Genomic DNA, 26,908 nt, shown 5'->3' with positions numbered 1-26,908 from the left:
TCTATTGTCATACTTGAGTAAAAGTAAACACACCTTAACAGAAAATGACTCAAGTAAAAGTGAAAGTCACCCAGTAAAATATTACTTGATTAAAAGTCTATTTGGTGTTAAATGTTCTTAAGTAAATATAATTTCCAAAATATACTTAAGTATCAAGAGTAAAAGTATAAATTATTTGTTTTTTTTAACCAGCTGCATACATTTACAAACGAAGAATGTGTGTTTAGGGAGTCCGCCAGATCTGAGGCAGTAGGTTATTACCAGGGATGTTCTCTTGATAAGTGAATGAATTGGACCAGTTTCCTGTCCTGCTAACCATTAAAAAAATAACTTTTGGGTGTCAGATAAAGTGTATGGAGTACATTATTTTCTGTAGGAATGTAGTAAAAGTTGTCAAAAATGTAAACATTAAGCACAGATACCCCGACAAACGACTTAAAAAGTACTTTAATAAAGTATTTTTTACTTAAGAACATTAAACCACGATAAGTCGTCGATCATCACAGGAACAAACCAACTCATGATAGAATGTGACAACGTTACAAACTAGAAGTGAAGGAACATCTACACCATGAACATAGTTTAGAGGTTCTAGAGGTTCTACCTTGGTCTGGAACCAGGACTCCAAATCGCGCTGGTTCTTGGCACTAACGGACTCGTACTGCTCACGGATCTCAGCCATGACTCTGGACAGGTCCTCCTGTGGTGCTGCGTCCACCTCCACGTTGATCTGTCCAGTCATCTGTGACCTCATGGCCAGCAGCTCCTGTGGAGAAACACATAGGGGTTAGTTTAAAGAATTAAGAAGTGACTAACCTCTGCCTGATGGTAACAACTTGACCTGCCCTCTGTCTTCATTATACATTTGAACACCATTGCTTGATACAGATGTGCTTGAAAGCCAGCAGTGGTGTTCTAGTGGAGACCCATAGCAGGTTGACATGGTCAATAGATGTAATACATTAAGGGACTGTATGGATATGTTCCATCAGCCCACACCCACCTCCTCATGGTTCTTCTTGAGATAGATGAGCTCCTCCTTCAGCCCCTCGATCTGCATCTCCAGGTCAGATCTGGCCATGGTCATCTCGTCCAGCATCCTCTTCAGCCCGGCGATGTCTGCCTCCACTGACTGACGCATGGCCAGCTCGTTCTCATACCTGAGAGACATAGAGAGCTTAGGTCAAATAACTGCCTGAATGTGTTTCTCTGTGAGAATAGGAAGGGGGTTATAGAATCTAGTATTCCATTAAGTTTTGGGAAAATAACAGAAAGTAACTCCAGGCTTCTGATATGTCTGTTGGGAAGGTGTGGTTATTGTGGAGGTGAAGGGTAATGTCATTTATCTTCCTTTTTTTATAGATTCTACGCAAAATTAAATACAAGATATTATGAGGGTTTTTACAGATTTGGGCTTATTTGGTTAATGGAACGTACCAGCAGTGTACTGTATCTGTGGATGGTGTTTGATATACTTACTTGGTTCTGAAGTCGTCTGCAGCGAGCTTTGAGTTGTCAATGTTGAGATAGGTGCCTCCGTTTACACGAGTGGCAGCCTGGATCTGAGAGGTGGAGGATGGCAAAACATTTCAGGATGGGGCATGCATGGAATTTCACAGTAATGCAGTACGCACAAACTGTGATACCACACTGTAATCATTGAGATCTGAGTTTCAGCTGCTCTGTAAATGATAGCCCATAGAAGCATTACAGGGAACCTGTTGTCTTTGTGAACATTGTAAAGCATGACACAAAGAAACAAATGGCACCTTTCGTAATCGCCTAGAGGCTCTTAACAGACAGGAAGGATTGGCTTCAATGATCTGCTATATTGTCGATGCTTCAGCTGCAAATATGCATACTGTCTTTGCATCTATCTTTGGTGCAACATCTTGGTTGAATCAATTACAACAAATGCATATAATTTAGCATTTTCCAATAGTCATGAATAACTCTCAGTAACTGACACGTGTACACCATGTACCTGTACTCTCTAACGAAGCATAACATTGTCACTCTGCAGACATTACCATGTTTTGACATGCTGTGATGTCATTATTGAGTGCTCTTGCTATCAAGGAGACATGTCACGTACCTTGTCCTGCAGGTCGGCAATAGTAGCGTGGAAGCGAGAGTAGTCGCGAGCGCTGGGGGACGTCTTGCTCTCCATGAACTGACGGATCTTCAGCTCCAGCTCGGCGTTGGCCGCCTCCAGAGAGCGCACCTTCTCCAAGTAGTTGGACAGGCGGTCGTTCAGGTTCTGCATTGTGGCCTTCTCATTGGCCGACACATGGAGGTCGGCTCCACCGCCACCACCACCCATGCCGAAACTATAACCTCCACTGCCGCCGCCACCCCCTCCCATGCCGAAACCGTAACCGCCACCACCACCTCCTCCGCCGGAACCAAATGAGGAGCTAGAGATGCGCACCCCAGAGCCTCCTGCACCTCCATACACACTGCCGGCCCTCATGGCAGTGACGCGGCCTCCTCCACCACCACCACCACCCATCGAGGAGAAGCGTGAGGAGCCCATACCCATTCCACCTCCACCTCCAGACCTCATGGACATGGTGCCACCTCCACCACCGCTGCTGCTGTAGGACATGCTAGATCTGGAGAAGGACATGGCTGCTGAGAAGGAGTCTGCCTGCCTGGGATGAAGAGGAGAGAGAATGTGGTGCCTGGCCCAGCCACTGTTCCCTTTATATGCTGCACATGGCGGAAGGAGGGAGGGAGTGTGGGAGGAGGACGTGTAGGAGAGGCAGAAGGGAGGAATACAGAAGGGAGGAATACAGGGAAGTATTACCGCATGTGAGGCAGGGCTCCTCCCCCACTTTGACACGTTATGATGCAGAAGACGGAAGAGGAAAGATAGCTTTGTGCTGTATGTGTGGATGTGCAAATATTGAAAATATACTATTGTTGAGCAACTCCACTCTCCCCCATCTCACTCTGTAGGTATCAGCCGACAGGGTGCTTGCAGGCACTCACACAAACACATAGAAGTGCACACACCCATAAAGAGATGGAATTCCTCTCCCGTAAAAGCATCTGGTTTAAAGCATGGACATGACTGCGTCTATTAGCCCTAGGTAAGTCATTTAATTAGTCAACACACACAGTATCACTTTGATATGCTGTGACGGGTGAGCTTTGCCATGTTTTCTGAGCATATTTTTTGAAACACTGAATGGCTATTTACCTGTACCTGTTAAGTTACCAAGACAACAAGTTGCCAAGAAATTTCCCGGTACAATATGATATTTCGCTTGACACCCAGATAACCTTGTCCCCGAATAGACCTGTCTTTGTCTCACACACTGATATCTCGCAAGATAATCTGTCCATTTCCTTAAACGCAACAGTCGATTGTTCCTTGATAATTTTACTGATTTTATGCATAGACTCAGGTTCCATTTCCCTAAGTTTCACTCAACTTTATGCGTGCTCCATCTGCTGTAGGAGTCTGCAGGACCGACAAATGTCATTTCCCTTCCTTTTACCACTTTATAGCCCCCATGGGTGGAGTCATTACTTAGGAAATTGTACCCCAGAAAAACTCACCCCAGATGGGATTAAAATACTGTTCTTTCCCTTAACACCTTGGCAGGGAACTTGGCATCTGCGTATTTGCATATAACCACAGCATATATTGCAGATTTTATTTGTGTCACGCTTCAGAGGTTACCATTGTTCTCTAACATTTTACCTGGGCGTTGCTGAATTATCTATTTTGATCGTAAATACACAACACAGGGTGAAACGCTTTGTATTTTCAAGGGTTGGGATGGCAGCATCATGTTATGGGTATGCTTGTCACCGGCAGGAACTGGGGAATTTGACAGGATCAAAATAAATATGAAAGGAGCGAGGTTAAACTTTTTATTTTGTAGCGGGAGAATTACACATATTTTAATGCCAAAGACATGCCAGAATGACTTTCCAAGAGGAGTTGAGTATTCCTGAGTGCTCCAGCCTCAGCCCAAAAACAATAGATAAATGTTGCCATAAGACTTGTCTAAAGTTTGTAAAAACTAAAATAAACCTCCTCACCTTAGCCTCACCCTTCAATTATTCATAACATATTTCCTGGTTGTTTGTGGCTGAATTACAACCCAGTCACAGAGATCCGAGCCAAGCACGACAGCACGTAGAGCCACTGACAGTCACTAGATTCACCCAGAACTCAACCCCTGTCCATTGGCATTATGTAACTGGTTCTTCTAGACACACAATGTCCCCAATGTAGGAACAAACAGACCCCTTTCGTATGAACAAATATGTCTAAAAGAAGACAGGCTAAAGCAGTCATTACTAGACCACAATCTAGTTGAAATGGATTCAAATCCCAAGTGCTGTCGCATGTGTCTTAATACATTTGTGAAATTATTGGCTTTTCTGAGAAATGCTAAATCAGAAGGGTGCAGTCAGTCAGTGAGTTTGCATTGGCGTGTTCACACAAACAAGGTGCCAGGCCAATGCAATCAAATTAGATATAAGTTCATCTGAATGTATGAATCACAAAATCATCTATCATAAACTACATGGCCAAAAGTATGAGGACACTCCTTCAAATGAGTGGATTTGGCAATTTCACCCACACCCATTGGTGAAACGTGTATAAAATCAAGCACACAGCTATGCAATCTCCATAAACAAACATTGGCAGTAGATTGGCCTTACTGAAGACCTCAGTGACTTTCAATGTGGCACCACCATAGGATGCCACCTTTCCAACAAGTCAGTTTGTCAAATTTCTGCTGGTGCTGCCCTGGACAACTGTAAAGCTGTTATCATGAAGTGGAAACGTCTAGGAGCAACAACGGCTCAGCCGCCAAGTGGTAGGCCACACAAGCTCACAGAACGGGACCACAGAGTGCTGAAGTGCGTAAAAATTGTCTGTCCTCGGTTGCAACACTCACTACGGAGTTCCAAACTGCCTCTGGAAGCAAGGTCAGCACATACACAGTTAGCCGGGAGCTTTATGAAAAGCCTAAGACCCCCATGAGCGTTGCCAAGCTTCTGATAGAGTGGTGTAAAGCTCGCCGCCATTGGACTCTGGAACAGTGGAAAAGTGTTCTCTGGAGTGATGAATCACGCTTCACCAATAGTGGGACGAATCTGGATTTGGCAGATGCCAGGAAAATTCTACTGGCCCGAATGCATAGTGGCAACTGTAAAGTTTGGTGGAGGACGAATAACGGTCTGGGGCTGGTTTTCATGGTTTTGGATAGGCTCGTTAGTTCCAGTGAGGAGAAATCTTAACGCTACAGCTTACAATGACATTCTATCGACAACTTTGGGATGAAATGGAACACCAACTGCGAGCCAGGCCTAATCACCAAATATCAGTGCCCGACCTCACTAATGCGCTTGCGGCTGAATAGAACCAAATACCTGCAGCAATGTTCCTTCATCTAGTGGAAAGCCTTCCCAGAAGAGTGTTGATGTTATAGTAACAAAGGGCGGACCAACTCCATATTAGTGCCCATGATTTTGGAATTAGGTTTTTGACGAGCAGGTGTCCAAATACTTTTGGCCATGTAGTGTATATGTGGTCTGCATCTTGATTTATGACTGTCCACCACTGTGAGTAGAACACTCTACTTTCCAAGCCTTTGTATGAGTTTTCCAAATCTCATAAGTCTCCCACAGTCATATCTGTCAATGCGAACTGACCATCCTCTAACTCCAATGCCTACTGATGTTGTGTAACAGTGGAGGCTCCTCAGAGGAGGAATAGGAGGACCCACCCTACTCAGTGATTTTCTGAAAAATAAAAATTCAAAAGGTTATGCTTTTTTTAAGAGTAAAAAAAGAATACTACATATACTCACGTCACCCAATAGATGATGACCTAAAACACACTTTCTCAACAGGACCCTCTAGGGTAGCACCCTGGTGTAACTATTAACCATCCTCCTCTGGCTACATCGGTTTCAATACAAAACCTAGGATACACTTGTTCCTGACCTACTTCCATAGACCTACATGGTAGTTATGATGGAGAGCACCTAGAACCTCGATGTGGATGAGATCAAGTAATAATTTGTCAACAGAACCCTCAATATGTGGTTGAATGAGAATGGACTGTGTGGTTTCACTTGTTTCAGAGATATTAACGCTTTATCATAGACTGACTATATGAATATGTGAGTACGGATGTCATAGCAGATACATTTTGGCATCTAATTTAAAATGTATAGTTTTAAAATCTAAATCTTTCCACCAAAACATGGTCTACAGCTCTACAGTTGACTCCAAACACCCTCCATACAGTATAAAACTCAATCTAAAAACTCGTAACTTTTCTTAGAGATAGAATTATATAATTTTGATGACAACTTTCAACATTTCTACTATGAATATTTAAACATTTTTGCTTAGTATTAAACTCAGTACAAGTGATTGTCACTATTACACTATTCAAGATCATACTGAAACGTATGCTTTCTCAATACCATAGAATTGGCCTCATGTGCAAAAGATAACAACCTATGTGATAGATGTATGGGAGCACGCCAGATCAGATACATCAAGTTGAAAGACACAGAAGACAGAATGACGGTGTCAGCAAGTCAGAGCATCTTTATTACATTCACAATGGGGTCTGTTGTTGGTGTTCCATCCAGATGTAGTAGAATATGTTGTTCTGGAGGTTTTAACCATAGAAATAGAATTACCAGAAAATAAATCCCCATTCAAGTCAATGATCCATGATGGGTGTCTGAGGGGATTTAGCCATTCTAGAAAGAACAGGAGGATGGTATGCACATCTTAAACTAGAGTTAACCAGAGCTGGCCTCAACAAATAACACATAACGAAGACAGGTGTTTTTCATCTGACAAAGACTTCGTATAAGTTGAAACAATGTATTTTAGGTTGCATGAATAAAGCACTGGGGAGCTGTAATATGCCATGGCCTCTCATTTCCTATACCCATTCTAGTAATTCTATTTCTATGGGGTTAACCCATTGCTCGCTGCAGTGCTCGCTGAGCGTGTGGGACCTTATGTGGTGTGTTTGGTTTCACTTGAGGAGACAACCTTGCCATCCACTATTTCCTCCGTGACGATCACCACCTTACGTGTGGTGGAGGTGGTGGAGCTGGGGACGGAACTGGAGGTGCTGACACTGGAACTAAGGCCGGAGCTCGAGGATTTTTGGACAGATTTCGAGGAGCTAGCGCCGAGGCTGTGAGGAAGGGAAACCCATAGTTAGCATCTATGATCATAAAAAGTAACTATTAAATGGTTACATAGCAGTAGATTCATGTCAAAAGCAACCATGGCTCATAGTAAGGTCACCTTCAAATGAATTTTGTTTTTAAAATCAAATGTTGAAGGAGACATCAATTAATTTACACTTGTTTCAAGGTCCCTGTCACCCCTCTTCCCATCCAACAAAGATGTAACACTCTCTTCCCAAATCCCTGTCTATCTCATTGGCCTCCCTCTGTCCAATCCCATCCTGCCGTACCCGCTAGCTTCTCCGTCCAGCAGCCTCCTGTACTCAGCGATCTCCATCTCCAGGCGTGTCTTGATGTCCAGCAGCATCTTGTACTCCTGGCCCTGGCGTTCCATGTCACTGCGGAGAGACACTAGCTGCTCCTCCAGACTGGTCACTTGGTTCTGGAGGCGTCCCAACTGCATGGAGTAACGGCCCTCCGTCTCCGCCAGCGTGTTCTCCAGGGAGCCTTTCTATTGGCCGGGAGGGATAGAGATGATGGGTCAAAAACAGTGGGAGTAGGTTTTGAATTTGGTCTTGAATGTTTACAGTCATACTGAAAAGTTAGCTCTAGTAATTGAATGTGTAGGCAGGTAGAGATTAGCTATAGTAATGGAGTGGTGCCTGGCTATAGCAACCTGAGGGACAGTATTAGAGACCAGGTGAAAGTGAGATTCTTGAGGGATGGTAGAGAATGATGAAAGAGTCAAATGATGATTATTGAAGAAAGTTGCAGAAGGTTGTGTAAGTAATGTCCCCGAAGCTGTGGTCCTTGGTCAGATGTTTGTAATTATGGCTCACCATGCTTTGCTGTGACTGCAGTTCGATCTCCAGGGCCTGCAGTGTGCGACGGATCTCCGAAATCTCTGACTTGGAGGTCTGGAGAACCTCTGTGCTGGACGCCACCTCCTTGTTCAACGTCTCTGTCTGTAAATCAGTGGTTCAATCATCACAGGAACAAATCAACATTTCAGCTCATGATAGAATGTGACAACGTTACCAACTAGAAGTAAAGGAACATCTACACCATGAACATAGTTTAGAGGTTCTAGAGGTTCTACCTTGGTCTGGAACCAGGCCTCCAGATCGCGTTGGTTCTTTGCACTAACGGACTCGTACTGCTCACGGATCTCAGCCATGACTCTGGACAGGTCCTCCTGTGGTGCTGCGTCCACCTCCACGTTGATCTGTCCAGTCATCTGTGTCCTCATGGCCAGCAGCTCCTGTGGAGAAACACATAGAGGTGAGTTTAAAGAATGAAGAAGTGACTAACCTCTGCCTGATGGTAACAACTTGACCTGCCCTCTGTCTTCATTATACATTTGAACACCATTGCTTGATACAGATGTGCTTGAAAGCCAGCAGTGGTGTTCTAGTGGAGACTCTAGTGGAGACTCTAGTGGAGACTCTAGTGGAGACCCATAGCAGGTTGACATGGTCAATAGATGTAATACATTAAGGGACTGTATGGATATGTCCCATCAGCCCACACCCACCTCCTCATGGTTCTTCTTGAGATAGATGAGCTCCTCCTTCAGCCCCTCGATCTGCATCTCCAGGTCAGATCTGGCCATGGTCATCTCATCCAGCATCCTCTTCAGCCCGGCGATGTCCGCCTCCACTGACTGACGCATGGCTAGCTCGTTCTCATACCTGAGAGACATAGAGAGCTTAGGTCAAAGAACTGTCGGAATGTGTTCCTCTGTGAGAATAGGAAGGGGGTTATAGAATCTAGTATTCCATTAAGTTTTGGGAAAATAACAGAAAGTAACACCAGGCTTCTGATATGTCTGTTGGGAAGGTGTGGTTATTGTGGAGGTGAAGGGTAATGTCATTTGGTTTCAACACAAAATTAAATAATAAGCAGTATGAGGGTTTTTACAGATTTGGGCTTATTCTATTTGGTTAATGGAACGCACCAGCAGTGTACTGTATCTGTGGATGATGTTGGAAATACTTACTTGGTTCTGAAGTCGTCTGCAGCGAGCTTTGCATTGTCAATGCTGAGATAGATGCCTCCGTTTACACGAGTAGCAGCCTGGATCTGAGAGGTGGAGGATGGCAAAACATTTCAGGATGGGAAATGCATGGAATTTCACACAAATGCAGTACGCACAAACTGTGATACCACACTGTAATCAATAATAGCTCATAGAAGCATTACAGTGAAACTGTCGTCTTTATGATCATTGTAAAGCATGGCTCAAAGAAACAAATTGCAACTTTCGCAATCGCCTAGGGGCTGTTGAGAGAGGAAGGAATAGCTTCAATGATTGGCTTAATTTTCAATACTTCAGCTGCAAGTATGGACACTGTCTTTGCATCTATCTTTGGTGCCACATCTTGGTTGAATCAATTATAACAAATGTATATAATTTAGCATTTTCCAATTGTCATATATCACTCTCAGTAACTTGTTGGAAAAACAAGCTGATGGCATGCGTACACCATGTACCTGTACTCTCTAAAGAAGCATAACATTGTCACTCTGCAGACATTACCATGTTTTGACATGCTGTGATGTCATCATTGAGTGCTCTTGCTATCAAGGAGACATGTCACGTACCTTGTCCTGCAGGTCGGCGATGGTGGCGTAGAAGGCAGAGTAGTCACGAGAGCTGGGGGACGTCTTGCTCTCCATGAACTGACGGATCTTCAGCTCCAGCTCGGCGTTGGCCGCCTCTAGCTTGCGCACCTTCTCCAAGTAGGTGGACAGGCGGTCGTTCAGGTTCTGCATTGTGGCCTTCTCGTTGGCTGACACATTCATGTCAGCTCCACCGCCGCCACCACCCCCTCCCATGCCGAAACCGCCGCCTCCGCCGCCACCCCCTCCCATTCCGAAACCATAACCACCACCACCACCTCCGCCGCCGGAACCAAACGAGGAGCTAGAGATGCGCACCCCAGAGCCTCCTGCACCTCCGTACACACTGCCGGCCCTCATGGCACCTCCTCCACCACCACCACCCATCGAGGAGAAGCGTGAGGAGCCCAGACCCATTCCACCTCCACCTCCAGACCTCATGGACATGGTGCCACCTCCACCACCACTGCTGCTGTAGGACATGCTAGATCTGGAGAAGGACATGGCTGCTGAGAAGGAGTCTGCCTGCCTGGGATGAAGAGGAGAGAGAATGTGGTGCAGGGCCCAGCCACTGTTCCCTTTATATGCTGCACATGGTGGAAGGTGGGAGGGGGGGTGGGTGGAGGACATGGGTGGGGGAGGCAGAAGGGAGGAATGCAGGTAGTTATTAACTCGTGTGGGAAAGGGCAGGGCTCCTCCCCCCACTTAGACATGTTTGGATGCAGAAGATTGAAAAGGAAAGATGTCTAAGTGGGGGGAGGAGCCCTGCCCATAGTGGTTAGAGCGTTGGACTAGTAACCGGAAGGTTGCGAGTTCAAACCCCTGAGCTGACAAGGTACAAATTTGTCGTTCTGCCCCTGAACAGGCAGTTAACCCACTGTTCCCAGGCCGTCATTCAAAATAAGAATATGTTCTTAACTGATTTGCCTGGTTAAATAAAGGTAAAAAAAATAATAATCAAATAAATATGTACTGTATGTGTGGATATGCACATTTTTTAAATATTCTATTGTTGCGTAACTCCACTCTCCCCCATCTCACTCTATATGTGGCTTCTGCCTGCAGGGGGCTTGCAGGCAATCACACAAAGATAAAATGTGCACACGCCCATAAACAGTTGGAATTCCTCTCCCGTTAAAGCGTCTGGTTTAAGGCATGGACACACCTGCTTCTATTATCCCCCAGGTAGGCCAATCAATCAGTCAACACACACAAAGTATAACTTTGACATGCTGTAACAGGTGAGCTTTGCCATGTTTCCTGAGCATATAGATTGGCACACTGAATGCCTATTTACCTGTACATGTTATCCTACCAAGACACAAGTTGCAGAGGTGCATGCAATTCATTGAAACTTTACGGTACAATATGATCTTTCACGTGACACCCAGACAACGTTTTCCCCGAACAGACCTGTCTTTTACTCACACACTGATATCTCGCAAGAAAATCTCCTTTCCTAATTCCTTAAAACGCAACAGTCCATTGTTGCCTGATAGTTTTTGTGGTTTCATGCACAGACTCGGATACCATTATACTAAGTTTCACTCAACTGTATGCGTGTTCCATCTACTGCAGGAGTCTGCAGGACCGACAAAAGTCATTTTTCCTTCCTTTTACCACTTTATAGTCCCTATTGGGATGAGAAATTACTCCGGGCATCGTACCCCAGGAAATCTCACCTCAGATGCAAGGGCCCAGATTCACAAAACACTTATTACGCAAAAACTTAATAAGCTTCTTTAAGAAAAAAAAAGTTCATTGGATAGTTTGGAAGTGCAATTCCTCAACAATATCTTAAGATTTAATGATTTTCTTATGAATCTCTCAAATATCTTCTTACAAATCCTTTGAAGACAATTTTAGCTAGCTATCTAGCTGGCAATGGCAATCACGTTAGCATATTTCTAACTGAGAACTTTTCTAAAACATGTTCTTGGGTTTAAATAAACAAGACTGAAACTTTCAGAGGAAGTTTGTGGGGGAATTAAACATGTTCAATTGCTTTCATGAGCTTTTTCCTCTCACTGCCCTGAGTTTAAGACAAGGGTTCAGATATCTTGGAACTAAGAACATTTCCAATAACTGTATTTTCAAGAATATTCATTTCTTAACTTTTTGCTTAAGGAGAAACACAATACATGGCCAAGAAAATGTCCAAGAACCTTTGAGGAATAACAACTTTGCTTAACATTCTTCTTAAGTCTATAGTTAAAGGAAATTATGGCAATTAAGAAGACATTTCTTCTTAAGAAGGTTTTGTACACCTTGGCAGGGTACTTGACATCGGCAACATGCAAGAACATGCTATTGCTTGTTTACATATTTCCATGGAACCAGAACATTTCCTGCAGATTTTTCTTGTCACACTCCAGAGGTTATAATTTCACATTTTGTACATGGAAAAGTTGATTTACATTTGTTCACGCCAATGCAAGTTATGTTAATGATTTGCAGTAGAATGCAATACTGTGACATTGGTGAAGATGTTTGAAAGCACTATAGCTAGCTAGCTCTCAGTCAACATGGACTTTGATTTTGACATAAAAAATTTAGTAAAAGTCGACACACCCCTTCGCACAGTCTTCACATTTTGCTGCTTTAGAATGTAATTAACTCACTTTTTTCTCTATGGATATACACAACCTAATCATAATTTGAAAAGTGAAGGAAGAATTGCAATTGTCCCGCTGAAAAAGAAAACTATCCTAGGTTTGCCCTAAGAGCTGTCTGAAGTTTGTAGAATCGTATTATTCACAGCTGCCAAAGGGTGCTTCCACCAAATATTAGCTCTGGGGTGTGAAGACAGAAAATGTTCTATACATTTTCTTTCACTTGTGGAGTAGGTTATGTAGATCGGTAGGAATCAAATCCAATTGAATCCATTTTAAGATGTCATTTTATGACAGCAAAATGTGAAGATTGTGCAAGCGGCGTGTAGACTTTCTACAGGCTCTGTGTGTCGTATAGGCTGGTATTAGTTACATGGCAGTTGGGGTGAGATGAATGAGTGAGAAAAGAATTAGCTGAGGTCATCTGCCTGATTCTCCCGCTCACACACAGACAGTAGTCAAACATTTGCATATCATGTATATACATCTCAATTGTTCTATTGTTGTGCAACCACTTAGAATAACAGATGCTATGACATAACATTGTCATTACTATATTATCGTCGTGAAGGAGAAAGAGAGAGTTGGTGGAGTGTGAGAGAGACAGTGTGTGTGTTTGTGAGACCGTGTGAGAGAGAATGTGAGAGATTCCGTGTGAGATTGTGAGAGAGACAAAAAGAGTGTGAGAGAGAGGGAGCAAGAGAGAGCAACAGCGAAAGAGAGAGAGGGAGCGAGCGAGCGAGCAATTTGTATTGTTTATTTCACTTGATTTGGCAATGTAAACATGTGCTTCCCTTGCCAATAAAGCCCTTAAATTGAATTGAAATTTAATTACAAGAGTGAAAGTGAGTGAGTGAATGAGTGAGTGTGAGTGAGTTTGTGAGACTTTGTTCCTGTGTGCCCTGCAGCTTTTCTCTTCAAAGGAGAGATCCACACCCAGATAAAACCACAGGAGTGTCTTTCGCATGCCCTGACAATGACTGCAATGTATGCACTTCAGCATTAATCCATTTAGATTGATGTATGTCTGTCCCTCCTTTGCAATTAGCAAAGAATGTGCACGTTTGACAGGAATGAACATGCAGTAACCCCAAGGAGAAAACGTATGAAGCATGAACTATGTAAAGTCTCCTCTGCCTGTCTTCTCCCCTCCAAAAAGATGACTGACCACACAATCTAATGTACTAAGATTGTGTCCTAGCTAAATTCCCAATCTTGGATGGCCATCTAATTAACCCAGCTGTCCAATTGACTCTTTCCCCACCTCTCCACTGCAACTATTCCCAGGTCGTTGCTATAAATAACAATGTGTTCTCTTCTCAGTCAATTTACCTGGTAGAATAAGGGTTAAATAAAATACTGGTGTACACCCACCTCTCAGTTTGGATTGCAGGATGTGCCTACTGTGCACCCATAAAACAATATGAACTCAAACTGACAGAGAAGACAAACATCATTTCACACGCCTTTTAAAAGTAAAACAATAGCTTGATCATTCTTCCTGCTATAATGCACTTTTTTACACTGATATTCAGCTAGTGGCATGCAGTCTATGGTTTTAGTAACATTTTTGTTTGATTCTTTATATAAATGTAGCATGCGATAGTTTGTTTGTGTGTTAACTCAAATATAACTCCTCACCTTTAGCCTCGGCCTTTTACCAGTCCTAATGTTTCCTGGTTGTTTGTAGCTGCATACAACCTAGTAACACGGAGCAGAGCCAAACACAATAGCACAACAGAGAGCCGCTGTCAATCACTAGATTCAGCCGAAACTCAACCCATGCCCATTGGCATTTTGCAACGGATTATTTTAAAACACACAAAGTCCTCATTTGTGGAAACAAACATCCCCTTTGAATTAACACACAGTAGCAGTCAAACGTGTGGGACACACCTACTCATTCAAGGGTTTTTCTTTATATTTACTACTTTCTATGTTGTAGAATAATAGTGAAGACTTCAAAACTATGAAATAACACATATGGAATCATATAGTAACCAAAAAAAGTGTTAAACAAATCTAAATATATTTTATATTTGAGATTCTTCAAAGTAGCCACCCTTTGCCTTGATGACAGCTTTGCACTTTCTTGGCATTCTCTCAACCAGCTTCATGAGGTAGTCTCCTGGAATGCATTTCACTTAACAGGTGTGCCTTGATAAAAGTTAATTTGTGTTGAGAGAAGGTAGGGAAGATAGTCTTTTACCAAATAGGACTAAGGCCATATTTTGGCAAGAACAGCTCAAATAAGCAAAGAGAAATGACAATCCATCATTACTTTAACCTCTAAGTGACCGGTGTCCCCCCTCGGGACGGTTGAGCTAACGTAGGCTAATGTGATTAGCATGAGGTTGTAAGTAACAAGACTAAATCCAAGGACATAGACATATCTGATATGGGCAGAAAGCTTCAATTCTTGTTAATCCAACTAAAGCTGTTACGCAGCAACTCACTGCCTTACTGAAGACAAATAATGTATACAAAACACTCCAGTCTGGTTTAAGATCCCATCATAGTATCGAGGCTGCACTCGTGAAGGTGCTAAATTATCTTTTAATGGTGTCAGACCAAGGCTCTGCATCTGTCCTCGTGCTCCTTGACTTCAGTGCCACTTTTGACACCATCAATCACCACATCCTTTTAAATATATTGGAAACCCTAATTGGTCTACACAGACAAGTTCTGGCCTGGTTTCTGGTCTGGATGCTATCTGTTGGAAAGATATCACTTTGTCTCGGGGGATGGTTTGTTCTCTGACAAATCAATTGTACGTTTGTGTTCCTCATTTGTTCCGTTTTAGGACCACTATTGTTTTCACTATATATTCTACCTCTTGGTGATGTCATTCGGAAACACTTTCAATGCTATGCGGACAACACACAGCTGTACATTTCGATGATACATGGTGAAGCCCCAAAATTCCCTACCCTGGAAGCCTGTGTTTCAGACATAAGTGGTACTTTTAAACTCAGACAAAATAGAGATGCTAGTTCTAGTTCACAAGAAACAAAGAGATCTGCTCTTTGATCTGACAATTAATCTTGATTGTTGTACAGTCGCCTCAAATAAAACTAAACGACCTCGGCATTGTTCTGGACCCTGGTCTCTCTTTTGACAAACAAAAACATTTAAGGGGAAGCATTGTTCCATCTTTGTAACATTGCAAAAAATCAGAAAGGTTTGGTCCAGAAATTCTGCAGAAAAGCTAATCCATGCTTTTGTCACTTCTAGATTTGACTACTGCAATGCTCTACTCTCCGGCTCCCTGGATAAAGCACAAAATAAACTTCAGTTAGTGTTAAATACAGCTGCTAGAATCTTGACTAGAACCAAAAAAATGTGATCATATTACTCCAGTGTTAGCGTCTTTACACTGGCTTCCTGTTAAGGCTAGGGCTGATTTCAAGGTTTTACTGCTAACCTACAAAGCATTACATGGACTTGCTACTACCCATCTCTCCGATTTGGTCCTGCCGTACATAACTATACGTACGCTTCGGTTACAATACGCAGGCCTCCTTATTGCCTCATGTTTCTGGAGGCAGGGCTTTCTTCTATAGAGCTCAAATGTAATGGAATTGTCGGCCTATCCATGTGAGAGATGCAGACTCGGTCTTGACATTTAAGTCTTTACTGAAGACTCATCTCTTCAGTAGTAGGTCCTATGATTGAGTGTCGTCTGGCCAAGGGGTGCGAAGGTGAACGGCAAGGCAATGGAATGACAAACCACCTTTGCTGTCTCTGCCTGGGTGGCTCCCGTCTCTGGGATTCTTTGCCTCGGACCCTATTACGGGGGCTGAGTCACTGTCTTACTAGTGCTCTTCCATGCCGAGGGGCGTGTTACATCCTGCCAGGCATTTCTGTGCTACAGTATACTCAACTTGAGTGGGTTGAGTCACTGGACTTGATACTCCTGTCCAGTCTTCTGCTCCCTCGGGCTTGTGCCGGTGGATGAGCTCTTTGTGAACAATACTCAAGACTTGTCTCAGGCTAGAAAAGTTGGTCTGTTGATATCCCTCCAGTGGTGTTGAGGCTGTGCTTCGGCAAAGTGGGTGGGGTTATATCCTGCCTGGTTGGCCCTATTCGGGGTATCGTCGGTTGGGGCCACAGTGTGCACCGACCCCCCTTCTCAACCTCCAGTATCTATGCTGCAATAGTGCTGGGGGGGGCTACCTATCTAGTGAAATTATCCCGTCTTATCTGGTGTCCTGTGTGAACATAAATATGTTCCCTCTAATTCGCTCTCCCTCCCCTCCTGGAGGGCCTGAGCCCTACTGTAGCACCATGCCCCAGGACTACCTGGCCTGATGACTCCTGGCTGTCCCCAGTCCAGGTAGTTGTGCTGCGGCAGAACAGTTGGAACCCTGACCTGTTCACCGTATGTAGTACTCCCCCCTCTATGGGTACTCCTGAGGTGCTGACCTGTTGCACCCATCCTCTAAAACCCCTGTGATTGTTATTTGACCCTATGAATATCATCTATGAACAACGATCTGGCCTTAATGAATGGCCATGTCCTCTAATAATCTGCACCCGGCACAGCAGGAAGAGGACTGGTCACCCCTCAGAGCCTGGATCCACTCTAGGTTTCTTCCTAGGGAGTTTTTCATTATTGAATTTAACATTTATTTGACTAGGCAAGTCAGTTAAGAACAAATTCTTATTTACAATTACGGCCTACAATTTCCTAGCCACCTTGCTTCTACATCTGCATTGCTTGTTGTTTGGGGTTTTAGGCTGAGTTTCTGTATAAGCACCTTGTGACATCTGCTGATGTAAAAGGGGCTATATAAATACATTTGCTTGATTTATTGATTGATGAGTGAAAGAGTTAGACAAACAAATATAATATCCCCAAGACATGCTAACCTCTCACCATTACAAAAACAGGAGAGATTAGCATTTATTTACAATACATACAATACAATCCATAATACATTGTTCACCATTCATTTCTATTGGACACAAAATAATCTCAAACCCAAAACAAATTCATCCAACACCTTTTAGAGTCACAAGCTCTAAATGGTTCATCCAATATGGATGACAATACCATCAAATTAAAGCTGACAGTCTGTACTTTAACCTCATAGTCATTGTTTGATTTTAAATCCAAACTTATGGAGTATATTGCCAAAAGAAGACAAAATGCTTCACTGTCACAATAATTACGGAGGGCACCCTGTGTTCTGCATGTTCATTTATGACTGTGATTTACAACCACTCTACTTTTCAAGTCTTGTACGAAGTTCTCATTTCTCCCACAGTCATAACTAACTGTGCCACCTTCTAACTACAATGCCTACTGACGTGTATTGTCTAACTAAACTAAACTGCCCTGTTCCTTCCTGTTGAATAACCCTGGTAGAAAACACCTTTTATTCAGTCTGTCAAGAGGAACATCAGGGCTGTATTGTATAGTTAAACCCTGTTTCTCTCCCACATTCTGTAACTCTCACACTCTACCCCCTCGGGCACTATAGAGTTTAAAGATCCTATGACTCACTGCCAGCGTAGGTTCCACAGCCATGGCTCTGTTCCATTGTTATTATGTGTGCATGGTCAGGACTGGTTTCTGCGGTTTCTGTTTATGCCCCACAGCTATTGGCTTGCCTGGCCACACCCTACCTGACCCAGAAAGGACTCTGACTATAAGCCTATAGAGGCACCTTTGATCTACAACTGTAGGTAGGTCAAACAGAATACACATTTTTAAAAGAGTAACAATGTTTGCTCCGAGTCTAAATTATAGTTCAGGTGTAATGGCTCACTGTCTGTATTCTTTTTATTCATTAAAGTACTGTCAAAGGGATTACTACCAGTTACTGCATTCAGGGTTATGTTATAGCTTTTATAGCAATGAGTCACATTCATTCAATGAGTCACATTCTGAAGTAATAAATGGACATTTGATTACACACAACAGTACTATTGACAGTTATTTAGTATTTCAATCGTTTTAATTATGGTGTGGCGTACAGTACCTCGTCATTTTGCACATGGTATCACACGCACGCAGTGGATGAAAGCGAAATACATCTGGATGCAATGGAATTACGCATCACATGCTGTTGAGTGCAAACAGAACTAGATAGCACTGTGAATGTGAATACAAATCTAAATTCAAATCAACAAGGAGGGAGTTAGAGCTCTATTCAATCTGTATTGAGGAAGTTCCGTGTTACCGCGTGCTTGAAATTGAAAGGCAATGTTCGGGGCGTTAGCAGAGACTGCACTCACGGTAAACGCTGCATATGTCGGCTCAATCTGAAATGACCTTATTGCTCAGTCTGTAACGCTTCAGCAATACAGATTGAATGAATAGAACCCGTAGTCTGTGAGATAAAAGTACAATAAAGCTTGGCATAAGGGTTTCAGATCAACGTGCTGCAGAGTACAAAATATAGACTCAAACGAATACAGAACACACAGATCTTCCCACAATCATTGTTTGCTTTCGTGGCACATGAATAAACCCTATTCTTTATTAGAATGCACCACTGCTGGAACACCGACAGGACTATTTATATGGTTGAACATTGACTTCCATATGTCTTTCTGTTTGTATAATGACACTTGAGGTGGGATGACAAATACAGTCATGACAGAGACAGCCATGACAGAGACAGCCATGACAGAGACAGTGAAGCTGAAAGACAGCCACGACAGAGACAGTGAACGACAGAGACAGCCACGACAGAGACAGCCATGATAGAGACAGCCATGACAGAGACAGTGAAGCTAAAAGACAGTCATGACAAAGCAATGACAGTCATGCAGTGAAGCTAAAGACAGTCATGAACTGAACTATTATAAGCCAGGGGAGAAAGTGAATGCAAGTTATTCATTAACATTGATGTAGATTACCAGGTTATAGACATACTGTAGTTGTATGTAGGGCTGTGGCCGTCATGACATTTTGTCAGCCGGTTATTGTCCTGCAAAAACGGCCAATCTCACGGTAACTAACCATTCATTAACATAAAGCATTTAGCATCTCCAGGCCTCCACACATACAAGCTGCTGATGTGCGCTTTTGCAACATCTACATAAAAAGTTGTTTTTATGTAAATCAATTGAATATACACACCACACTATAAATCCATTATTTATTTTAGGCAGAAACAATATGATATGAAGAAAATGTATTTCAGAAGAACAGAACATGAGTTGGCCTACTATAATTTGTAAGTCGCTCTGGATAAGAGCGTCATGCTAAATGCTTAAATGTAAATGTTAAATATGTTCTCTGGCTATGTGCCATGCCATAGGCTGTAGGCTTGTTCATTTAACAGACAAGATATCCTTATGCTCCCGAGTGGCGCAGCAGTCTAAGGCACTGCATCCCAGTACTAGAGGCGTCACTACAGACACCCTGGTTTGAATCCAGGCTGTATCACAACCGGCCGTGATTGGGAGTCCCACAGGGCGGCGCACAATTGGCCCAGCGTTGTCCGGGTTTGACCCGTGTAGGCCGTCATTGTAAATAAGAATTTGTTCTTAGAGGGACAATACAGCTCTGAGTAACAGGCCATTAGCCACCTGATGGTCATTAGCGAGTTGGGTACTACTAACACATGTCCAGATTGCATAAGAGGACATTACCGTGACTCAGCAGTAACACAGAATTTTACTGCAGTCATGACTCACGAGCTAATACTGCCCTAGGTGCATGTATGTCACATAGAAAAAGTGATTTTTATGCAAGTTAACACCTTACTTGTGTTGCGATCATCAGTCTGTCAGTCAGTCACAAGGACACACCCTGCTCTTGAATGCAACAACATGAGGTTGATCATGTGAACAGCAAAGCCACACCCAGATCTACGGTTGTTTCTACTTGCAGAGATACAATAGAAAGTGAATTGGGGAGGGTTTGTACCATGAATTAATGAAAACAAGTCTGTATAAAGATACAAACGTTCACTTAAAAGCTGAAGAGGAGGATCTCAATATATATATATATATATATATATATACACATACATACAACTAGCCATGTTTTAATATTCTCCTATAACTCAAACTAGTATTGAGCAAAAGTCGCCGTCATCCTCCAAATACAATGACAAAACACCAGTGGAGACTCGTCAGAGGAGGAAGGGAAGGGCCATCCTACTTAGTCAATTTCATAAAAATACTGAAACATTTTAAAAACTATACTAAATACATTCACATCACCAAATAACTGATTACAACACACTGTTTTGCATTGAAGGTCTGTAGTAGCCTCAACAACACTCACTGGGGTAGCACAATGGTGGACAGCATTTTCACCCTCCTCTGGGAACATTGACTTCAGTACAGAATCTAGGAGGCTCATGGTTCTCAACACCTTCCATACACTCACACAGTAATTATGACTCATTCTGGAGGACTTCTTCCAACCTACCAGAGCTCTTGCTGCACTGACATACTGTCCACCCAATCAAAGGATCAGAGAATGAATCTAGTGCTGAAAGCATAAGCTACAGATAGCTAGCACTGCAGTTCATAAAATGTGGTAGTTGACTCAAAGACAATAATTGAACCATTTTGAAAAAATGAATTTCTTCAAATTTAAGGGGAAGCAGGAGAGAGAGATATATATATTTAGTTGTATTTTTTTAAAACTTACTTAGCCTACTCAAACGGAGAGGAATACTATTTATGTTAGTATCTATAAAATCGACATAACCTGAAAGGCCACTCAGCAAGGAAGCCACTGCTCCAAAAACGCCATAAAAAAGCCAGACTACGGTTTGCAACTGCACATGGGGACAAAGATCGTACTTTTTGGAGAAATGTCCTCTGGTCTGATGAAACAAAAATAGAACTGTTTGGCCATAATGACCATTGTTATGTTTGGAGGAAAAGGGGGCTTGCAAGCCAAAGAACACCATCCCAACCGTGTATCACGTGGGTGCTAGCATCATGTTGTGGGGGTGCTTTGCTGCAGGAGGGACTGGTGCACTTCACAAACTAGATGGAAACACGAGGGAGGAACATTATGTGGATATATTGAAGCAACATCTCAAGACATCAGTCAGGAAGTTAAAGCTTGGTCGCAAATGTGTCTTCCAAATGGACAATGACCCCAAGCATATGTAACAGTACTCTTCTGGCGTTGTGTACATCAGTCATCGACACGGAACTCCAATATGTAGCACCAATCATGTAGCTTTATTCTGATAAGAACGACACAAAATTGCACGTCATGCAATGCCCGTCTCACCATCCAACTCTGCACTCACGCACGCTGGTTTTGGTGCTTGTTCACTGGGGCAGTTACCAAAATAATACAATTACAATATACAATATAATATCTTTAACAATGTACCTGATAAGAACGACACAAAATTGCACGTCATGCAATGCCCGTCTCACCATCCAACTCTGCACTCACGCACTGTACAAAATATATGTACAAAACCCCCACCAGACACAGTAAGTTGCTAACTAATACTGGCGGGAATTCTCTACAACAAAATGCACAACAAATATTCTCCAAAAACCGCTGCATCTTATGTGTGATGTTTGAATAACATTTACGAACTATTTGATATAAATTGTACATTTAAATCATCACTTGGGAGCATAAAATCACTTTTGACGTACGGTGCTTTGCAACCAACAACTTACCGCTGGTTTGGTGCTTGTTCACTGGGACGATTCTAACTGGAACATCCCCCCTCGTAAGCAAGCTACGCAAACCAGCCAATAAGATGCCATGTTGAGTCGGTGAAGGCAAGACAAACTCAAACCAAAAACCCATTGGCTTAACAATAAAGTGGCAAGGGGAATCACCAATATAACCCTGTTACACATACTTCCAAAGTTGTGGCAAAATGGCTTAAGGACAACAAGGTCAAGGTATTGGAGTGGCCATCACAAAGCCCTGACCTCAATCCCATAGAAGATGTGTGGTCAGAACTGAAAAAAGCATGTGCGAGCAAGGAGGCCTACAAACCTGACTCAGTTACACCTGCTCTGTCAAGAGGAATGGGCCAAAATTCACCCAACTTATTGTGGGAAGCTTGTGGAAGGCTACCCGAAATGTTTGACCCAAGTTACACAATTTAAAGGCAATGCTACCAATTACTAATTGAGTGTATGTAAACTTCTGATCCACTGGGAATGTGATGAAAGATATAAAAGCTGAAATAAATCACTCTACTATTATTCTGACATTTCAAAAATAAAGATAAAGTGGTGATCCTAACTGACCTACTGACGAGACATTTTTACTAGGATTACATTTCAGGAATTGTGAAAAATTGAATTTAAATGTATTTGGCAAAGGTGTATGTAAAACTTCCGACTTCAACTGTAATATATGTATATATATAATGCACTAGGCCTTTACGATTCCTGTATGAGTGGAGCAGAGCAAAATAGTCGTATAACAGGGAGAAATTCAGCACCACCACCCCAAAACATCTTTCTGCGGCCATGGTAAGTGGTTATGGTAGGTGTGGCTTGGAAAGGTTTGGCTTGGTCACAAACACTAAAGTCCACCATTGAAGAAAAAAGGTGAGAGTAGGAGAGTTTGTAGATGTGAGAAGGAATTATACAACAAGCAAAGTGATGTTTGTATGTGGCTGCTATTAAAGAAAACTGTATGCGGGTGATCAGGGGTGAATTCTTTCCACCGACTCTGTTGAAAAACGTTTATTAAACAGAAGCAAATGGAACGAAACCGGGATAAACCTACCAGAATGTCAAATAGAAAATCTTGTTTGCAACTGTTTGATAAACGATTACACCCTCGAGCAGCTAGGAAAAATGTTTGTATCTGTCACGTTCTTCAAAATGAACGGACCAAAGGCGCAGCGTGCATTGAGTTCAACATATTTTTAATACAAAGTAAAACTAGAAACAAAACTTAAAGTCCGTGAATACATAGTGCCCAAACTAACAAACAATATCCCACAAAGCAGGTGGGCGATAGGGCTTCTAAATATGATCCCCAATTAGAGGCAACGATTACCAGCTGCCAGAAATTGGGAGCCATACAAAACCAACAACATAGAAATACACATTCTAGAACACCTCCTAGTCACTCTCTGACCTAAACCACTATAGAGAATCCAAGGGCTCTCTATGGTCAGGGCGTGACAGTATCATGTAGTAGCCTAAACCTATCCATGTTACATTGAGCTATGTGAATGGAAGATGAATGACAGTCATCCAAGATGCTGTAATAGAAATAAGGCCATGCTCATTAAAAAAAAAACGGCCTCCATAATCTTAAACGGCACTGACCGTCACTGGAACAATTAAGTAAAGGTCTGTTTTTGTTATGGTCTAAGCACTTTGTTGTGGTATAATAGCATCCTGATCATATTTGATGAGGTGAAGCATCTCCTTTTTGCAGGTCTATTTGACTGTCCTACATATTGTTGTATAAAAAGGAGCCTCACGTCAGTATCCCTACTTGATACAGCCCAACACTTCTGGAGCTGCTTACCAGTATAACGATGACTCACCATGAACTCCAGAATCAAGAGGCAACTCTTTGCACAGCGGAGTAAATCTAATTCCTCAATGAATTCTTAACATAAAGCATTTTACTAACATTGACTGATACAATAGACCTAGCCTGTTACGTAAACTCATGGGAGTTTAACTTACTCAAACATATTCTCGGAGCAGAAAGGATTATGATTGGTTGCGTCAGGCAACCAATGAAAAGGGAAGGAGGCGGGAATACCAAACTGAGAGCAGACTGGAATAGACTTGTCACATGATGGGATTCGAAAACATTTCAGGGGAAAAAGAGGAGGGAAGAAGAGGAAGAAGAACATTCTGCAGGAGCAAGCAGCAAGAAAGCTAAAGTTAGTTAGTTAAAATCTTATTTTCTAAGTGATGTTAGCTAGCTCAACAGTTTTAGCCTTAGTTTACTAAACTAGCTTGCTAGTAAACAATTTAAGCCTACAGCCAGCTAACTAGCCAGCTAAATACAGTGCATTCAGAATGTGTTCAAACCCCTTGACTTTTTCCACATTTTGTTACGTTAAAGCCTTATTCTAAAATGGATTAAATAGTTTTTCCCCATATCAATCTACACACAATATCCCATAATGACAAAGCAAAAATAGTTTTTTTTTAAATGTTGGGAAATGTATTAAAAATAAAATATATCACATTTACATAAGTATTCATTCCCTTTACTCAGTACTTTGTTGAAGCACCTTTATCAGCGATTACAGCCTCGAGTCTTCTTAGGTATGATGCTACAGCTATTTTCAGGTTTCTCCAGAGATTTCCGATCAGGTTCAAGTCCGGGCTCTGAATATCTGTCCTTCTGGAAGCTTCTCCCATCTCCACAGAGGAACTCTGAGGCTCTGTCAGAGTGACCATCGGGTTCTTAGTCACCACCCTGACCAAAGCCCTTCTCCCTCGATTGCTCAGTTTGGCAATCGAGGGAGTGAAGCTCTAGGAAAAGTCTTGGTGGTTCCAAACCCCTTCCATTTAAGAATGATGGAGGCCACTGTGTTCTTGGGGACCTTCAATGGTGCAGACATTTTTTGGTACCCTTCCCAAATAAGTGCTTTTTGGTGCCCTTCCCTTTCTCAACTTATCACAGGGTGGACTCCAATCAAGTTGTAGAAACATCTCAAGGATGATCAATTGAAACAGGATGCGCCCGAGCTCAATGTCTCATAGCAAAAGGTCTGAATATGTAAATATGTTTGTTTTTTTATATACATTTGCAACACAAAATTAAAAACTTTTTTTCGCTTTGTAATTATGGGGTTTTGTGTGTAGATTAATGGGGGGAATTATTTAATCAATTTTTGAATAAGGCTGTAATGTAACAAAATGTGGAAAAAGTCAAGGGGTCTGAATACTTTCCAAATGCACTGTATGTTGCTGTTCTAGTATCAGCATAAATGAACAGGGAGCGCTGCTGCTCATGGAACATAACTTTGTTCACCACAGTAGATATTGCTGCTCTAAGAACAGATATGTACTGTGTTAACTAATGTTGTTGCTTTAGGAGCAGCTCAGGTAAACTAGCAGCACTGCTGCTCAACTATACTATATATACTATATTTTGTTGCTCCAAGAGCAGAACTGTACAGTGCTATCCTGATGTTGCTGTTCTAGAAGCAGCTCAGTTAAGCTATCAGCGCTGCTGCTCTTCGAACAGAACTTTGTCAACTAGATACTGCTGGGACGGTTGAGCTAACTTGTGCTAATGTGATTAGCATGACGTTGTAAGTAACAAGAAAATTTCCCAGGACATAGACATATTTTATATGGGCAGAAAGCTTAAATTCTTGTTAATCTAGCTACACTGTCCACTTTACAGTAGCTTTTACAGTGAACGAATACCAGCTATTGTTTGGGGAGAGTGGACAGTTATGTACTTCAAAATGTATTAATTGGCCAATTAGGCACATTTGGGCAGACTTGATACAACATTTTGAACAGTAATGTGATGGTTCATCGTATCAGTCTAAAACTTTGCACATACACTGCTAAATTGTGCCTAGAGTCCTATATGATGGCCTTTCTCTTGCATTTCAAATATGAAAAAAATCATATGAGTAATCAGGTAGAGATTTTGTGGACTTGATGTTGGTAGTAAATAAGTAGTCAAAACATTTCAGCTTTACTATACAGACTTATCAGTAGAAATCAGGTAGAGTTTTTACTACTTGTTTGTATAGTGAATAAGTTGTCAAAAAAGAACATGCAGACTACACCAGGCCTGCGTTTCAAACTCATAAAAGACACACCCTCCTCCACTTACCCTCGCCTTATGCCCTTGTGGGAATCCCCGCGGCCATCTCTGCCGTTGGTCCAAATGATTAGCCAAGCAAGGGAAGTTGGCAACATAAGCACCTCAGCCCTTGTTTTTGATCGAGTTTGGGAGTGAACAATTATGTTCACTCCGGGCCTGAAACGCCCCATAATTCAATTTGCGATGATTGTACATCCGCTAAGAAGTCAGACAAAACTTAAAACGAACATTAATATGGAGAAGTCAACATATAAGTGTAAGTAAAAATGAATGTAAATAAGTTAGAAATGGTTCTACTAATGCACATGACGACTCAAACACGTATCATAAAAGTAATGATGTTTTTGTTTGGTTGGCTTTTGGAAACGCTAACTTGTGCACGTAACTTTCCCTGACAGCACACTTTTACATTGTAATTTTTGATTTACCTGATATGGGAGGATGGCTAACATTCAATGTCTGTGAATGTGTTGTCTTCTAGCCAAGATATGAAATGGAATCATAATTGACTGTAGCGCATATAAGGCACACACAACAGTTCCATGAGGACTGAGGACACAACCGTGGGTTGAACAAGTTATTTACCTTTATTTAACTAGGCAAGTCAGTTAAGAATAAATTCTTATTTTCAATGACGGCCTAGGAACTGTGGGTTAACTGCCTGTTCAGGGGCAGAAAGACAGATTTTATACTTGTCAGCTCAGGGGTTTGAACTTGCAATCTTCCGGTTACTAGTCCAACGCTCT

The 26,908-nt window shown here is 42.2% G+C and overlaps 1 protein-coding gene and 1 long non-coding RNA gene across 23 annotated transcripts in view; one reads left to right on the top strand and one right to left on the bottom strand.

Moving 5' to 3' along the window:
• The window catches only part of LOC127914449 (uncharacterized), a 54,539-nt gene extending 46,513 nt beyond the window's left edge, over positions 1-8,026 (top strand). For 2 of the 3 annotated variants that reach the window (XR_008088387.1, XR_008088388.1), the window contains exon 3: positions 7,754-8,026. This is a non-coding gene — a long non-coding RNA (uncharacterized LOC127914449). The remainder of the gene's footprint in view (positions 1-7,753) is intronic. The other variant, XR_008088389.1, reaches the window with a different exon arrangement.
• LOC118364901 (keratin, type I cytoskeletal 13) overlaps positions 1-24,017 on the bottom strand; it is an 82,360-nt gene extending 58,343 nt beyond the window's left edge. For 4 of the 20 annotated variants that reach the window (XM_052490510.1, XM_052490511.1, XM_052490521.1 and 1 more), the window contains exon 1: positions 17,937-17,988. In XM_052490510.1, the coding sequence (XP_052346470.1) occupies positions 17,937-17,973 (37 nt within the window). In that variant the 5' untranslated portion in view covers positions 17,974-17,988. Of the gene's footprint in view, positions 1-604; positions 767-1,003; positions 1,161-1,479; positions 1,563-2,095; positions 2,713-6,565; positions 7,199-7,483; positions 7,705-8,032; positions 8,159-8,292; positions 8,455-8,727; positions 8,885-9,192; positions 9,276-9,797; positions 10,437-17,936; positions 17,989-23,879 lie in introns of those variants that run through there. The other 16 variants (XM_052490513.1, XM_052490514.1, XM_052490512.1 and 13 more) reach the window with 13 other exon arrangements.
• Between the last annotated feature and the right edge of the window lie 2,891 nt (positions 24,018-26,908).

Source organism: Oncorhynchus keta, chromosome 32, assembly GCF_023373465.1.
Source record: "Oncorhynchus keta strain PuntledgeMale-10-30-2019 chromosome 32, Oket_V2, whole genome shotgun sequence".
NCBI classification, from domain to species: Eukaryota; Metazoa; Chordata; class Actinopteri; order Salmoniformes; family Salmonidae; genus Oncorhynchus; species Oncorhynchus keta.
The sequence above is the reverse complement of the archived record's forward strand: the minus strand, read 5'-3'. Positions and strand labels throughout refer to the sequence as shown.